This window comes from Anastrepha ludens, chromosome 5 (assembly GCF_028408465.1).
Source record: "Anastrepha ludens isolate Willacy chromosome 5, idAnaLude1.1, whole genome shotgun sequence".
Classification (NCBI taxonomy): Eukaryota; Metazoa; Arthropoda; class Insecta; order Diptera; family Tephritidae; genus Anastrepha; species Anastrepha ludens.
The window spans coordinates 58,310,187-58,327,604 of NC_071501.1; the positions used below are offsets into that span (position 1 = coordinate 58,310,187).

General features: G+C 35.8%; 1 protein-coding gene across 1 annotated transcript in view; it reads left to right on the top strand.

The window, feature by feature from the left end:
• The window catches only part of LOC128864729 (suppressor of Mek1), a 65,200-nt gene that overhangs the window by 18,164 nt on the left and 29,618 nt on the right, over positions 1–17,418 (top strand). The window contains exon 3 of the mRNA XM_054104480.1: positions 11,000–11,212. Coding sequence (XP_053960455.1) covers positions 11,000–11,212 — 213 coding nt within the window. The remainder of the gene's footprint in view (positions 1–10,999; positions 11,213–17,418) is intronic.

The following is a 17,418-nucleotide window of genomic DNA, read 5'->3' on the forward strand; positions in this document are numbered from 1 at the left end:
AGCTTAACCTAAAGCTTCTTATTGGTTTATATATATTTAACGTCCTTAAAAGATGCATACATATTCCATAAAAAAATTACTCATTGAAGACTAGATTATCACCGCCCGTAAGTAAAATAATTCACTTATAGTATAATGAATTATTAGCCAGTGAAAATAATTTTTTTATATGCACCATAAAACTTGAAATGAAATAATCAATAACTATTTATAAAGGATTTTGGTTTTGATTTTATTATCGTGTGCATTCACACAAACATTGCCAATAATGTTACAAATATATGCATGCATAAATGTTTAACGTGCCAATAATCGGATGAATTATGAAAACAACAACCTATTTGCGTTTAATATGAATACAGAGTTTTTTTGCAAATCACATTGTGCATGATTTGCCATGTCAGCGAAATAAAATCGTGCGAAATTGTTTACCCATGATAGCATTTGATGCGATTATATGTTAACTACATCGCTAACACCACGATAAACTCTACCCACAAAACATTAAGTTTACCACTACCCAACTTCGCTCAACCCATCTATTGTTCCCCGCCCTATTGGGATGGCCACAATCGAGTGAAATATGATATGCAACCACCCATCTAAACTGATGATGGCAGGTATTAATGTCTGTAAATTGGAAATGTACATCCCTGAATACATATTTGTATGGGCCATTGCTTGCAGCCGCAATGTTGTTGCATATTTTGCGGTTCTAATTGCAAATCTACAAAGTCAGACTTCCACACCAGTGCGTTGCGAACTAATTATTTTGATGGCATATTGAAATAGTTTTAAGTATGGGAGACGTGCAGAGTGAGATGATATTGATAGACGGTTAAATTCGCAAACATATTGCTTACGAAATTTCCAGTTGGCAATATTTATTAGGCATATCGTTGCATCAATCCCTTTTTTCATGACTGGAAACATTAAGCCTAGGTAGGTAGGTAGGTAGGTGAAATGGATGAAGTACCAGAAAGCCTAGTACTGTATGTTTGCTAAGAGAACTATTTGATTTACAATGGCTACGGTATCCAAGCAAGTTTGTATTTGACCAGCATCTTGTTTGTGCCGGTTAGATGATCATTATTAAACAAAACAAAATAAGAATTTTCTAATAGCGGTCGCTCCATAGCCGGTGACCAAACTTTCAAGTAAAGCTTCTTCGTACGAGTATGCAACATTGCGAATAGTAGTCGCGAAAAGACACTTAAAACTGGTGAGGTAGCGGTGTATGGTATGTTTGATTCGTAAGCACACGAAGTGGATTTGGATTTACGCCTTAAATTCGTACACACTCGTATATGCGTACATATACTCGCATATTCGTACATATACTACAATATGGTTTGGTAGTACTAGTGACGAATAAATATACATATATTATCGTATACATCTGAGACTATCGTCTACCATGAGGAGACATACTCATATAAAGTACTTAATATTATATGATATTATATATGTACATGTAATAGTATATACAGGAGGAGGAGCTCGGCCAAACACTAAGTAGGTGGTGTTAGCACCAATTATTTAGTATTTATATGTACATATATACAATATATAATATGGACAGAAGTACCATACATATATGTTATTAGTGACCAGAAGCGATATCAATATATAACTCAACTTCGATTTATAATTTTTTGTGCTACAGTACTTTTGCCGTACACTGACTTCATAACCTAAATATTATTCGATTCGTTTGTTTATCATTCAATACCAAATTTGTCCGAATGAACGTTGTTTATATGGAAATCGTTAAAAGTTGGTTGAATACTTGCAAGTTGGATATGTGCAGGAGTCACGTACTTGCACTAAAATTTAAGGCCAGAATTAGGAAAAAATTTTATCGATGAAAAAGGTGTGATTTCTCTTACAGTATTGTGCAAAAACCTGAGCAACTTGTTCTGCTGAGTTAATTTTTTTTTTTAGATGGAATCTAGCACTTAGGGTAATTTCTTCCTTTATGTGTAGGGAAGAAATGTTAAACATTTTGTCTTTGAAAATACTAAAAGGTAAATTGAAATTTGCAATTTGAAATTTAAAGGCATTTTGAACTTTCTTTCACTACAGACCAAATTTGTTGTAGACCCCCCGCAACATATCCGAAAATTATTTAAATATCATTACATTTATTAAAACAACTTGCTCGTTATCTATGAAAGCAGGTAATTGCAACAAAAGCTCCGCCCTAGCTCCAAGCCGATAATTAATTTTTTATAAAAAAATTTAAATTATAAAAAAATTAAATAGGGATAATCAAGGCTAAGTTGATCGGACAGAACTTTATGCATCGGCGCACACAACGTGGGTGTACAGATCACTCACTATCTTACCCCTGAAACATGCCCAACATGCTTACCACAAAAGCAGATCGGTTGGGACATCATTGTACGAGGTTGTTGAAAGTATAGAACTGGCGTACAAAAGTAAGGAACTCGTTAATACAATTTATCCTCTCCTCTTCTTCTTCTTCTTCTTCTTAATTTGATCGATAATCGCTTACGCGATTTTGGCTGAGTTTAACAAAACAAGTCGTTTCTTTTTCATGCTAACCGGTGCCAGTTGGGCACTCCAAGTGAAGCCAAGTTCTTCTTCCACTGATCTTTCCAACGCAGAAGAGGCCTTCCTCGTCCTCTGCTCCCACCAGCTGGCATCAAATTCTTACAGAGTTGGAGCGTTTGTATCCATTCGGACGACATGATCCAGCCAGCGTAGCCGCTGGATCTTTATTCGCTGCGCTATGTCTATGGCGTCGTAAAGCTCATACAGCTCATTGTTCCATCGCCTACGATATTCGCCGTTACCAACGTGCAAAGGTCCAAAAATCGTCTGCAGAATCTTTCTCTCAAACTCTCCAAGCGACGCTTAGTCGGATATTGTCATCGTCCACGCGTTAAGACGGGCATGATGAGAGCAGGATGCAATTTATCCACTCTTTCATACTATCATACGTATACAGATGTAACGAATTGGCTTACCCATTTCAATACTTTCCGTCAAAACTTCCAATACTACAGTTGATGAAATCAGTCAATATCTGACCAAGCTAAATAAATGCCCTAGTTGGGGTTTTGCTATTCTTTGATCTGGTGTCAATAGGTTTAAAATTGGTGAAAAATTGGCATTGAAGAATAGGAAGTTATTTATGTACAAAGTACTTACGGATTTTGCTTGATTCTCCGCCAATAGATTTCACGAGTTTGGGTACCTCAATCAAGGCGGGGAATAAATAAATAATTTTGAATTTAAAATGTCTGAAAAATGAAAATATTTCAATTCTAATGAAGATTCTGGCCTCAATTGTACATATTTAATAAAAGTAAGTAAAAAAAAGTAAAAATTGGCCATTAAATATTTTCTGGCTTACCCTATGGTATGTAAGTCTTTCTTATTATGCACAGTGTCTGTGTGACTACGCATGCATTCCATTACAATGCGAATGCTCGTTTTGTTTGTCAGATTCCTATAGGAAATTGTGCAGCGCCACAAATGCTGACAGATGACTATGGTGGAAGCGGTGGGTGGGTGGTGTGAGAAGAAGATGTACGTGAACGTGACACTTCCAGGAGCTTACATTGGCATTTATGTGTCAACATCACTTTTAAGCCGATTTAACCAAAAACAAAAGCCAAGAAATTGTCTGAGATTCCAAATGTTAGCATTTTAACTGCTCACTTATAAATTAAAGTAAGGTAAAAAAATTTGGGTCATATACAGCTAGCATTCATGCATGTGCAACAATGTAGGTCTGCACCTACAAGTACCTCGCACTTCAAGCAAGTATTTACGAAACCCACATAAAATAAAGTTGAAAAATGGTTCGTAATATTTCACTGAACCATAGAAAATAAATTTTTATTTGCTTCTTAGGTTCAGTTTTTCAGAGCAATTCAACTGAGGTGAGCTTTTAAACTGAGTTAAACCCTGCAAAATTAGCGTTTAACCTTAGCTTGGTTTGGAAAAAGCTTATAGAATGCGCAAAAAGCTAAGGGCCAGTGCTAGTTTGACTATGCTCAAACCAGATTATAAAATGCATCATGGTTAAATTACCTCAATGCTCAATATTCCTCAAAAACGGAGAGTTTTGTAATGAAAATTCGGAGACTAAAATAAATAAAAATCATAAAATTATAATAATGAATTCAAAAAAACTTTGATACAGTACAATGTTGCACTTTCATCAATTTCATAAAACTGGTACGGCCAAACCTGATTTGATCATTAATAAAACTTTCATATGCACTTACATACCTACGAAAAGCTTAATTTCATTCGGTCCATCGACATTCGTCCCAATATGGGAGGCACACCAATACATAGGTAGTAATGGATGAATTATTATACGAATAGAACCTCAAATTTGTTTATGTGAAATGTTATTTTGTATGAAAAAGTTAAATCGGTCCCTCAAATTAGAGATCACGAAATGAGTATGGACTTTATTTCTGGGACTGACTTAGGTTAGGTAGTAATGGTTGCCCAGAGAGTGGGCCCACTTGGACGAAAAAAGTTTGGTTCATCGTTTGTGATACCATTGCAAGAGGTGAAAGAAAAAGCGATAGGACGAAAAGGAGAGGGGTGGGGAGGATTGAGTATCTATGGACTATGAACAGTGACTAATTTGCGGTTGTGTTAGCCTCTTTGTGCTGCTGATGAAGTTCATCAGATTTTTGATATCAAGGCCTGCTATATCAGCACGCGTATAAAAGAAGTGTGAACCAAGATGTTTGAATCTTAGTCCCGTGAGAGCTGGGCAGCTAAGGAGCAGGTGTTGAGAGGTCAGCTGACGCAAAACGGACTCGAAATAATTTCGAGTCTCATGGCATGTATACCCCGCGGATAGTGCCCCGTGAGGACACCCACGAAACTTGAGAGATGAGATTTTGTCATCCTCAGAATATCCCTCGAACGCCTCCTATCCAAACGTGGCCAAAAGGACTTCGTGACCTTACACGTTCGTGTGCTTGCCCAGCGTTCGCTGAGTTGGTGCAAAGCCCATCCTTCCAAGAGTAGAGCGCAGGTTGTCAAGTGGATCCCGATCCTCTCCTTTCGCTGGCACATTGCCTCACAGGTCCCTTGTCTGGCCAGCCCATCGGCTTCACAGTTTCAAGCAATGCCACTATGATCAAGTACTCAAATTATCCTTATGTCGAAGAATTCTGATGCAATCGAGATAGAGAGAGACCAGGCATCCGCTGACCAGTTTCGAATGCCCCATAATAGAGCCAAGGGCCCTAATTGCCGCTTGGCTATTGGAGTAAATATTTACCTTCTTAACAGTTATTACGCTAGTAAGTAGCCAGTCAGCTGCTTCTTTGATTGCGACCACATCTGCTTGGAACACACTGCAGTGATCCGGTAGCCTGTATTTGAGTTTGATGGGGAGGTCTTTGCAGAATACTCCTCCTCCAACCCTACCATCCAACTTCGAGCCATCCGTGAGTAGATTAACCAGGCCCTGTACCCAAGTGTAGCCCCCGGTCCACTCCTCCCTTAATGGAATATGGGTGGAGAAAGTTACGCTTTGACTAAGCGAGGGCACACACTGATCCGTCGACGGGGGGATGAACTCAATTCTGCCTGCGATGTCTATAGGTACCGCATTTAACATTACATTAAGCGCTAGAGTAGGAGCAGTTCGAAGCGCCCCACTGATTCCAATGAGTGCAGGCCTTTGAACTCTCTCTAGCTTTTTAACTGATGTCAGCCTCTCCAGTGAGTTCCACCAGACAACGACTCCATATAAAGAGATAGGCTTTATTATGGTATTATAGAGCCAAAATACAACTCTAGGCGAGAGGCCCCATCTTTTGCCAATTGCGCCCTTGCATCCATACAATGCGATTGCTGCCGTCCTTACTCTCTCCTCAATGTTGAGCTTCCTCGTTAGCTTACTGTCAAAGATTAGACGTAAGTCTAGGTCCCCATCGAGGGAAGTTGAGCTCTAGGTATTTTATATTTCCTCGTGAAAAGGGCGAGCTCCCTCTTAAGAGGATTCACCGATAAGCCGCAGTACGCTGACCATCGAAGAACTACGTTCAGATATCAAAAGAACTACGTACAGGGTATCTACATACAAACTTTCCTCTAACAATTAATGCCACATCATCCGCGTAGGTAATCACCCTACAGCCCCTCCTTACCAGCTCCTCCAGCAAGTCATTGATAACAATGATCCAGAGAAATGGTGAGAGAACACCGCCTTGCGGCGTGCCCCTGCTCACCTGCCGGCGGAGAGAGAGAGACTTAGAAATAGTCAATCGAAAACCTCCGAATATATTTATAATTTAGTTCTCAAAAACTAAGCACATGTAACAAAGGATGTAGGTGCCAATTAAATGAATAATATATAAATATTCGGCCACCGTAGTTGAATGGGCTTGTGCAAAACCCACTGCGGGCACCAAATAGTAAAGTCAAACGAAATATTTTTAAACGTTTTAAAGCAAGACAAGACTCACGATTTCCACTTTTTCATACGAAAGTGGCTTTTGCAACTCACTACAATTTTCGCTATTGGGTACGTGAATGTAAATAAAGGGTCTTTCAAAAGGCCTAGATGTCGTTTTAAATTATTTAAAACATGTAACAATGTATATTTTTCAAGGTTTCACTATTTTTATTCAAAATACAGCTTCTAATATTTGTATGTGAAAGGTCATCATTCAATTGTCCACCACGACCATGATTCATGCATCCCGAAACGTTGAGAACGTCGACATATTAATGTTGAACGTTTCGACAGCAGCAAAATTTTCAACAGAACGTCAAGTTTTTGGTCTGCCAGTCCTTTTTCTTTCCTCGATAGAACCAGTTTTTATTTTTTTCACCAACCATTGAATCGTGTTGGTACGTCATTGGTTGGTCATTTGGACGATTATTGCCACCAAAAAAATCACAAATTTTGCGAATATTAAAGATTGATCGCATTTTCATAATAATGTAAGTTTCAGTAATGTTACAATAAAATTAACGCGTTCTTCCAGCGTGTAAAATTGTACATCTGCTTACTTGACAAATGCCAAAGATGACATAAAAAGCTGCCGTCTAGGAATTATTCACTGCTCACATCTAGGTGTCTCTTTTGAAATACCCTTTATATGCAGAAATAACAGCTATCATATTTAATTAATTAATTATGTGTATTTATTTTGTACATTGGAATCTATTTGCATGAGGCAGTGCCTTGAAATTGAGTGCTCAGCTTAGAATGACGCACTCTCATGCCAACGATGCAAATTTGATTTTATTTTAGATATATGTATAGAACATTCTTTGGATTCTGAAATGCAATTCGATATATTCATAGAAATATATACAATAAATGTAGTAGGGAGAGCTTAATTATTTCTATTATAATTATCATTATTAAGTACTCTAATGCACTGAAATTGTATTCTCTTTGTACTATAGCAAATTATAATGCAAATTTATTTAAAAAATTTCCATTGTGCACGACAAACGCACATGCATTGCACATCGAGCCGCATTTCTGGCTCATTTCTGGATAAGTAAATAAGCAAAATGTGTGCCCTCTTTTCAAAATTGAATATCAAGCCAACTTTACCTACAAAAGCAGCAAAAGATTCTACTTTTTGGTTGACCACGAATAAATTTCTGTTTAGGAAAATCATCTAAGGTGTATACCATTTGTAGGACAACGTCAAAATAAAACCCATGCGCCACATAGGCGTACAAGTGATGTACAACAGATGTACAGATGTATTTGGGCACGCTCGTACTATGTAATATAAGAACCACTAGTTGAACATTAAGAACTCGGCAATAAAGTAATTTCTATTATCGTATTGAAAGTGCATTCATAAAAAAATTGAAATATTATATAATAATAATATTGTATATAAATTAATAAATAGGAGTGTTTTGGCGTTGGATAAAAATGAAATTTTTTTTGCCATTTATTGTTTCTTAGATGCGCTTTAACAAAATATTCTTGCTTTTTAAGTGCAGTTTTTTATTGAAGTTAACAATTCTTTTCATAATTCAATAATTAAAAGTAAACATAACTTTTATAAAAAATTTCTATCAAGTTGGCGTTTCATATTCCAAGTAGTTAGAAAGAGAATTTAATGTATTCAAGGAGGTAAAAAATAAACAAAGAAGTAAACATGTGTGCACGGCATATTTGTATTAAGGATATGCTGATGCCCTGGTACCTTGACCAACAATGCCGAAGATGAGCGCTTGAGTGACTTCTAGTTTTGATTTTAATTTACTTCTAACATATTGACAGTGTTCGTCAAAGTTCTACTTATTATTTGGTATTACACCTAAGAACTTTATTCTATTTGTATAAGGTATGTTCATACTTGAAACACTAAGAGTGGCTACATCGCAGCTTATTTTTTACATATACATACGTAGTAATTTACACTCGCCAGGAGAAATTGAAGCGTCTGAAGTTAGGGACCAACTAGCGATTCGATGCAGGATTTCTGTGTAAGTCCTTATAACAGCTGCTTTGATTGGAGTTTTTTTAAATATCAAAACGTCCTCAGCGTAAAGCCGATGTTCAACGAAGTTAAATTTCAATAAGATCACACTACGTTCATCAAACGCAATGGTGTAGAGGTTCACCGATAAGGGGAACCTTCTGGAGTGCCATTTACCAATGGAAGGGTAGAAGAGACTTTCCATATGTCAAGTAGCCTTAAAACAATATGGATACCAATTCTGTTAAAGGCTTTCATAAAATCTAAAGAAAGAAGGGATATATGGTTTTTATACGGCAATGCGTTAGAAATGTACTATAGAAGTTAATCGATTGTTTCATGGTCCCGTTTGAAACCGACTTGGTTATAGTAACTCGAAGAAGAGAAAATAGAGGTTGATTGGAAGCTAGCGTTTTGAGACATAGAGTTGGTAAAGGCAGAAGTTTAATCTTGCTTGATATTGACTACTGAAGAAGGGTAGTATTAGGTATATGTGAAGTTGAGTTGTTACTTGTAGAGTTTGAGTTTAAGTTTGTTGGAGATGAATTTTCTGAAATTGCAGTTGCAGTTGGGTTGAAGAGGATAGGTGTTTGATTTCAATATTTTTTTACTTCTTAACGTTCTGCGTTTTCCCAGTGTTTTTATTTTATTTGTATTCTATGCTTTGTTGAAATTTCGCTTGCGGATTCGCTAGGCGAATGTGACGGGAAACTGCAAATTGAACAAAGTCGAAAATTTTTGCAACATTTTGCCGTATGTCCCCGCTTCAAATACTTAAAAAGCCTAACAGAAGATAATATTTCTATGATATTTTATTATATTGGAGATACCTATATGCTACGTCGAATCTAATCACGACCCACCCAACAGGCCTAACTGGGTAGAAAACAACAGCTTGATCATCAACTTGATTTAAAGCCTGCACAATTTTCTGTTTTGTTAAATCAATATTGGGAAGAAGCTCCATATTAATTTAGGAAATAATGATATAGGAAAACATTTGTGGAAACATCATAACTGGATTGACTGAAAATCAGACTACGAAAAATTCAGTGTACAAATCCTTAGGATTCCACAATGTACCGGCTTGGAAAACTGGTTTTTTTTGCGACAACTAAACATCAAATTGCGTCGAAATTATCATAAATGCATACGATTTGGGGAGTTCGAAAGGGAATCATAGATGGAATGTTTAAGCTCAATTAAAACGAAAATAGAGGTTGCGGTTTAGGTATTTGGCCGAGCTCCTCCTCCTTTTTTTGGTGTGCGTCTTGATGTGTGCCACAAATGGAGGAACTTACAGTTTCAAGCTGACTCCGAACGGCAGGTATTTTTAACACACTTTTATTAGGTCGGGTTGTATGTATGTATGTATGTATGTATGTATGTATGTATGTATGTGTGTATGTATGTATGTGTGTATGTAACGGAATCTTTGAGCTTAATTTTCACTGGCTTCTAAAAATCTGATCGACTTGAAATTTTGCATACCTATCAAGGACCGATGACAATGCAATAATTTGATAAAAGTTTTCCATTATCCTTATTAGGATTGCCAGGATTAATATTTTCTTTTTTTTACTGTGGGCAAAAAGTAAGGTGAATTTGCTTGTAAAATGAAAAATGTTTATTTATTCTTGTAAATCAGTTTCTCAGGCTCCCTCCACGAAATAAGTTCTTCATCCCGATTACTTCTTTATCACTGCCGATAACTGCATAGCTTTAGACTCACAGTCGATAAGAAAGGAATTAAATATAACACGAATATATCGAATCATTTATTCACTGACTGCAATGATAACAATAATTTTCATTCATAATAAAAAACAATAGTTTAAAGAAACTAAAAAACACGATTTTTTGCTAATCGAACTAAAAAGTAGAAAATAAAAAATAGTTTAAAAAAACTAAAAAACACGCTTTTATTGCTAATCGAACTAAAAAGTAGAAAATAAATTTTAATGACAAAGGAACCTATAATGAAGTAATAGCAAATCGAACGATCAGTCATAGTCAACTACCTCAGAACAGAATTATAACAAAAATTAAGATACAAATAGAATAATTCAAATTAGAGTTAAAAGCGTGGGATGCATTTTGCTTCACTTTCATAACCCTCTGTACATAGGTAGTTGGCAATAGAATGATTGTAATATTTACTATACCAAGCACCCTATTGCTATTACTTCATTATAGGTCCCTTTGTCATTAAAATTTATTTTCTACTTTTTAGTTCGTTTAGCAATAAAAGCGTGTTTTTTAGTTTTTTTAAACTATTTTTTATTTTATTATGAGGAGCTTTTTCATGGCAGAAATACACTCGGTGGTATGTCATTGTCTGCCGAGGGGCGACCGCTATTATCGAACCTACGTTCTCTCTGTGAATTTCGAATGGTAATCATGCACCAACGGCTACGGCGGCCGCCTTTATTTATAAACTTACGTTTGCGTAATGCCATGAGTATTTAATTACTTAAACTGTTTTACATTTTTGAAGTTAATTGATTTATTTTGTTTTTGTATATTTGTAGCTGGCTCTCCTAATGATGACGCGGAAATTATTGAAGTTCCACGACGCCAAGTGCTCAACCCCCACAGTACTGACGACTCTGTAGACAACTCTGGTAGTGAACCCGAGTTCACAGATTTCAAAGGCGTCATCGATACTGGTGTAGGTTATCCTTTTCTGCAACCACATCCTTTACCGTTCTCATTTAATTTGGGCTTTTTCGACGCTTTTGAAGGTAAGTGCTACTATATTTGTACCTGTACTTTGACTATGCGCATAAAATATAAGATGAACATATATGTATACATTCCGTCAAAAAAGTAGGTACCGGGAATGGTTCAATAAAACGCAAAATAATTGTTTAATCATCTAAATTTATTTTGTCGCTTTCAAAATAGGCTCCATTCGAAGCAATACACATATGCCAATGATTAGTCCAGCCATCAAAGCACCTTTTAAATGCGTTTGAAGAGATTTTCTTCAGCGAATTCTCTATCGAAACAAAGCGGCGTCCGCGGAGTGGCAATTAAACTTTTGGGAAAAGGAAAATGTCACAGGGGGCGAGATCCGTTGAATACGGGTTGTTCGATGATATTTGTTGAATTTTTGGTCAAAACAGTGTTCACAATATGAGCTTTGTGAGGCGGTGCGTTATCATGGTGCAAGATCCATGAGTTTTCTTTCCGCAAATTGGGCCGTTTCCTATGCACATTCTCTCTCAAACGTCGCATAACTTCCAAAAAATATTCTTTATTTACCACTGAACTATTTGGAACAAATTCCGAGTGCACAACACCATGATAATCAAAGAAAACGAGTGGCATGACTCTCACTTTGGACCGACTTTGGCGTGGTTTTTTGAGTTACAGCTCATGTGGACAGCGCCATTCAGCCGCCCGTTGATTGGTTTGCTCATACCCCCACGTCCCATCACCTGATATGATGGGCCCGAATTCACTTGCTCAAGCATGTCTTCAGCCACCTTCTTCCGATGAATGTTTTGAAAGAAATTCAACTCTCTTGGAACGAGTCGAAAATGTTGCGAATTGATTCGTGAGACCTGCTAAGGTCACAAGCTATCTCCCTAAAACTTATATGATGGTTTTCTAGCACCATTTCCTTGATTTTGCCGACATCCGTTGAAGACGTTGATAGGCGACCAGATCGGGGCAAATCTTTCACAACTTTTCGGCGCTCTACAAAAGCCTTATACCATTTGTAGACCCGTGTTTTTGATAAAGCACACTCGCCATAGGCTTTCTGCAACATTTTCATCGATTCGGCACATGAAATCCCGTTCAAAAATTAAGTACAGGGTGGGCCATATAGCGTTTGCTTTTTGAACCACCTATTTGTTTGAGAATGGCAACACAAATTACATGTCAAATGTGTTCATAATTTACTTAAAGGCTTGACAAACGCTATACGCGTGAACGAAATTGGGAAATTGAAATTGAAAACCTATTTCCAATGTGGTGAGTCTTCTTCTTCTTCCGCGGTTACAGTAAATGACGAGCGTTACCCTTTTGGCTACCGTTTTTGAAAACCGAATAATCAGCCGAAATCCCGATAACAATTGGCCGCCTCGGAGCTGTGATTTAAGCCCTATGGACTATTTTTTGTGGGGAACCGTTAAGGACAAATGCTGTGCGAATCATCCAGAGACGATTGATGCCTTAAAACACGAAATCGAAGTTGCCATTCATGAAATTGGAGCCCAAACAATCGAAAATGTGCTTAAAAATTGGGTTGATCGAATGGCCTACTGTAAAGTCAGTCGTGGCAGTCATTTGAACGGTATTATTTTTCATTCATAAATGACAATGTTCAATCTTCAAAATAAAAAAATATTTGAAAATTTGAAAATTTGATTAGTTTTTTTTTTTATAGCCGATTCAAAAAGCAAATTTTACATGGCCCACCCTATATAAGTTGTTTCCGGATAAGTTATTTTGGTGCCCGTGAAGCAGGTTCCTGCGGGGTAGCGTTACGTATTTATATGTATAACTACGTATTATAACCTATAACTTTGAATTCAAATGGTTAAAACATGCATGTTCACATATTTAGTGAAGCCTTTTCTAATCAAATGCCCCAGAAACTTAGCCTTAATTTAAAAAAGAGTAACTGAAAAACATGCTCTCGAATACTCTAAGTATTCGGTAGCACAATAAGAACAAGGTTGCGAATAGAAAATTAGCAAAAGAAAATGCCCTAAGTATTCTTTTGCGAAGGCGTAATAGGAACAAGGCTAAGAATAGAAAAATATCAAAAGAAATGAAAAGAAACAAACAACTTACAAATATATAGTATGCACGCGTATACCAAAATTGATGTGTATGCATACCAGTTAGAATTGCCTTCAAGTCTCTTTGGCGACAATTTGAACATGAGTATTTCTAATCTAAGCTGTACTTTGTTTAATTTGAACGCACTTTCTGGAAAAATGTCTAATATTCAAAAGAATCAGTTATATATATTTCGGGAAATACTTTTTAGAATCAAGCGAAATAATTAACACATTCAATGGGGAAATGGGATAGAAAAGTCTATATACTTATTATAATAATACATTATTGGTGATTTATATATCTGTGGCGTTTTAACATAACATCTTAAGTGCAAAAATTGCATTTCGAGATATTGACGATTTTGTGTAAAATAAGTACTGCGAGGCTTTTGGAAAATGTTTTTAATCCAACGAGAGAGCTCACTAGTCTTCAAACAAAATTTAACAAAAATTTAAAAATTTGTGGTTTGTAAGCATGGTTTTTTTACTGTTTCGTACTTAAGATGTTTTAAAAAACTCGCGACAAGAAAAAGAAGCATCTTATATAGACTTAAGATATTATTATCGATATAAATATAAATTAATCAATTCTTACGAGAACATAAGATCTTCTGTTGTAATTAAAACGAGTAAGTTAATTTAGATAAGATATTTTTATTTATTCAGTTCCTTACCTTAAAGTAGTAAAATTAATACATTTTCCAGTTCAAGGTGAATATTAATTTAAATAATCCGTTACGACATTAGAGTTTGTTGCGTTAGCGTTTAGTTAAAAAGAAAAATATGTATGTACATATATATGTATCTACGTAAAAAAGTAAAAATATTCAATTCATTTTTCAGTGTATCAATGTTTATAACAGCCAGACTTTCGTCTAGTAATATATACGTATTATTATTTTTCACTTTCGTCCTACGACGTTAAATCTGGATGAAAATCTAACATATCTTCGGTTCTTAAGTTTATATAAAAGTCTTTAAAAATTTCATCTACAAGAGGTAACATTTCTAAAAGATTATTTTTCTTTTTTTACTTATTTTTATTGGGGAGTCGTAGCACTTTTTCAAGTCTTTTATTTTAAAACAATGGATTCCTCGCTTTGATATATTTATAAATTTGAACGGATCATCCTCTCTTAGAGATGTTTTAAAATATATTTTACCAAATCCTTTTGTATATCTGAGCCACTTAATGTCTTGCCAATTGAATTTATTGCCGCTGTCATCAACTTTTCGCCAAGTAATCAAGTTTTTCGATGCATATGCAAAATCCAACATTTTCGATTGCTCCATTTCATTCACTATAAATTTGTTCTTTACGCCTACCGTGCGTATAAATTGGTACCAATCGCGAGGATGATGGATTTTTATTGAAGACTTTTTTCTTTTTTTCTATTGCAGCATGGTCACTATCGCACTCCATGTGTGTGTGACCGGGTACCATAAATTTGTGATCTATAATACTTACGTCGTTATCTAATTGCGAAAAAATTGCAAGCATCGTTGCAATGAACGAATTCTTATTTTGTCCTGGACAGCAGTCGCTATAGAAAACCACATTTTTTATATTTGTACAGGTATCCCTCGTATAACGCGATAGTTACGTTCCAGAAGAATTGCGCGTTATGTAATTCCGCGTTATCTAAAACATAGTTTTCATATAAATTTGGGGGTTATGTTCCAATAGGTTTTTTTTAAATATTGTAGAATACATACAAAATAACAGATGCACATATATTTCAACTCAATACTAAAGTTCAGACTTTACAATACAATTAAAAACACATAACAAAAAATTTAAAAACAAACTAAAACAAATTAAAGGTTTATTAAAAACTTTATTGTTATTCTTCAAACTTTATATGGTAATTAATCTGTTTCACTGTCTTCAAAGATCTTTGCACGTGGGCGTTTTGGGGGAGCAATAGCTTCATCAGAAGATATTTCTTCAACATAGTTTTCGCTATTGGATAAGAAACTAGTTGTGTGACCTTGTGGTTCTTCTACTAGTTTTATAATTGCAAAATCTGTTATCAGTTTTTGGTGGGTGGTTTTTTTAAGCTCCTTTTCAATTTCGTAATAAGGTGCTAGATCAATATCTATTCTATCTATCTAAGGCAAAAAAAGGTGATTCCCGGTTTACATTAAAAATACATTACATATTATAAATATGTGGTACACAAATTAGTGTTACCAGATTTTATAATAAAGTATTTTCCCCTTCGCATTATATAAGCCTAAATTTCGCGTTGTACTGAAACCTAATTTTTCCAAATCGCGTTATATCGAAACCGCGTTGTATAAAACCGCGTTATACAAGGGATACCTGTATTTAGTTCTAATAAATGAGCGAATATGCACGAAGAAATTTCGTGTCCACCTCTTTTATCTATTGCTTCATGCCACATATAGTATAGCATATTGGTTGATTTGTTGTGCAGTCATGCACGGTAAGATTATAAGTCCATAATGGCCTTTTGTAAAATGACAACGAAGACCTCAGTAGCGGTGTGGGCAGGAACTGCTGTAGATCAAAGCAAAACACTTTAAAATCATTATTATTTATAGCGATATCCTTATCGGTTTTTTTTTGAGTCATATGCTTGTTGGGCTAGATTGAGAGGCTCAGGTTTTTCTAACTTTAGCGAATCGCTATTAGCAGCTTCATTGAAGCAAATCGCACTTGTGGCTAAAATCGGATAATATTTAGTATTTTCGCGATAGGCGTGGCAGTGAGGTAATCTTTATCATATTCAATATTTTTTCTTTCCTGGGCGAAAGTAGAGTAAATACCTGCGAAACGAACACACTTACTAATTATGACCGCCAATTATATGAAAACGTTACACTGTACGTTGCAGAGGGGGTTATCGCATACCTATACATTTACACTTTAATAGCTCTTAAAATGCGGAATCTGTATACCTAGTTAAATAAAATTTATTAATTTCAGAAGAAAATTTAATTGCTGCTTAAAGCTACCAGAACTTGAAAGGAAAGAATTACTAGAAAGAAAAACGTCATATTGGGATTAGCTTGAATCACTGTTAACGATTTCCACTGGCAAGCTTAGCATCGGTCATAAGCGTAAGAGCTGAATTGAGTAAAAATCACCTCTTGGGTTCGAAATGCAAAGAAACTTGATTATTCGTATTAGCGTTAACACCCAAACCCATTTTCTTCAGGAACTTTCAAGTTCTTATTAATGAACTTATGACCTGAAGAAATAATTCTATCACCTTCAAACCTGGCTCTCAGATATGGTTAACTGACGGGTTGAAATGAGAAGATGGTAATGATAATGGGCTTAAATTCAAAAAAATTATTACAATGCGCTTTTACCCAAGAATCTTCTAGACAGAACAACATGCCTTAAGAGATATGTGTGAGGGAATGTCCGTGTGAAAATGAGAGGAACCCACATATATGTATATGTTCATAATTCCAGATATTCAGGCGGCTTTGAAAGTCATCTTGTCAACTGTAATAACCTCAAAAATGGTGAATGACTGCCTGAACCTTCTTAACATGTTAGGGAATTTCAACACAGTATTATTTGGTTGGGTTCCTAGACTTGATTGATATGAGAGAATGAAATGGCTGATCATCTAGCTAAAAAAAGAGGCAAATATGCCTCTAATTTGGCCTTACAAAAGGCCACATTAACCCATTTCTAAGAAAATCGGAGGAGAAGAAATTCGTTCAACACTACCGAAATTCTATCGGTTAGGGACAATCGGAACAATTCTTAACGCCGGACAGAGGAATTTCTGATAAGCTAATATACTATCGCTCAGCAGAATAGACTGGTTACTTTACAGGCTACTGCAGCCGGATATATCACTTAAACGAAATAGGTCTGTCTGATTCCATCATCCGTCGAATCTATGAAATGCACACGGAAAATTCAGAACGCATTCTTTGTGAATGTCCTGCAATAAGCAGAAAAAGGCTACACGAACTTGGTGGTATTGCGGTGCATTCATATAAATTATGGAACAATAAGTTGAAAAATGTGCAAAAATTTGTAAAAAGCCTTAAAATATAGGATAACTTAGTAGGCTTTGCACAATAGATATCTTTGGTCGCAATGGGCCAAAGTCTAATAATAGTACTAGCGTTAGAAAAATTTTAAATTTGTAAACCAAGAT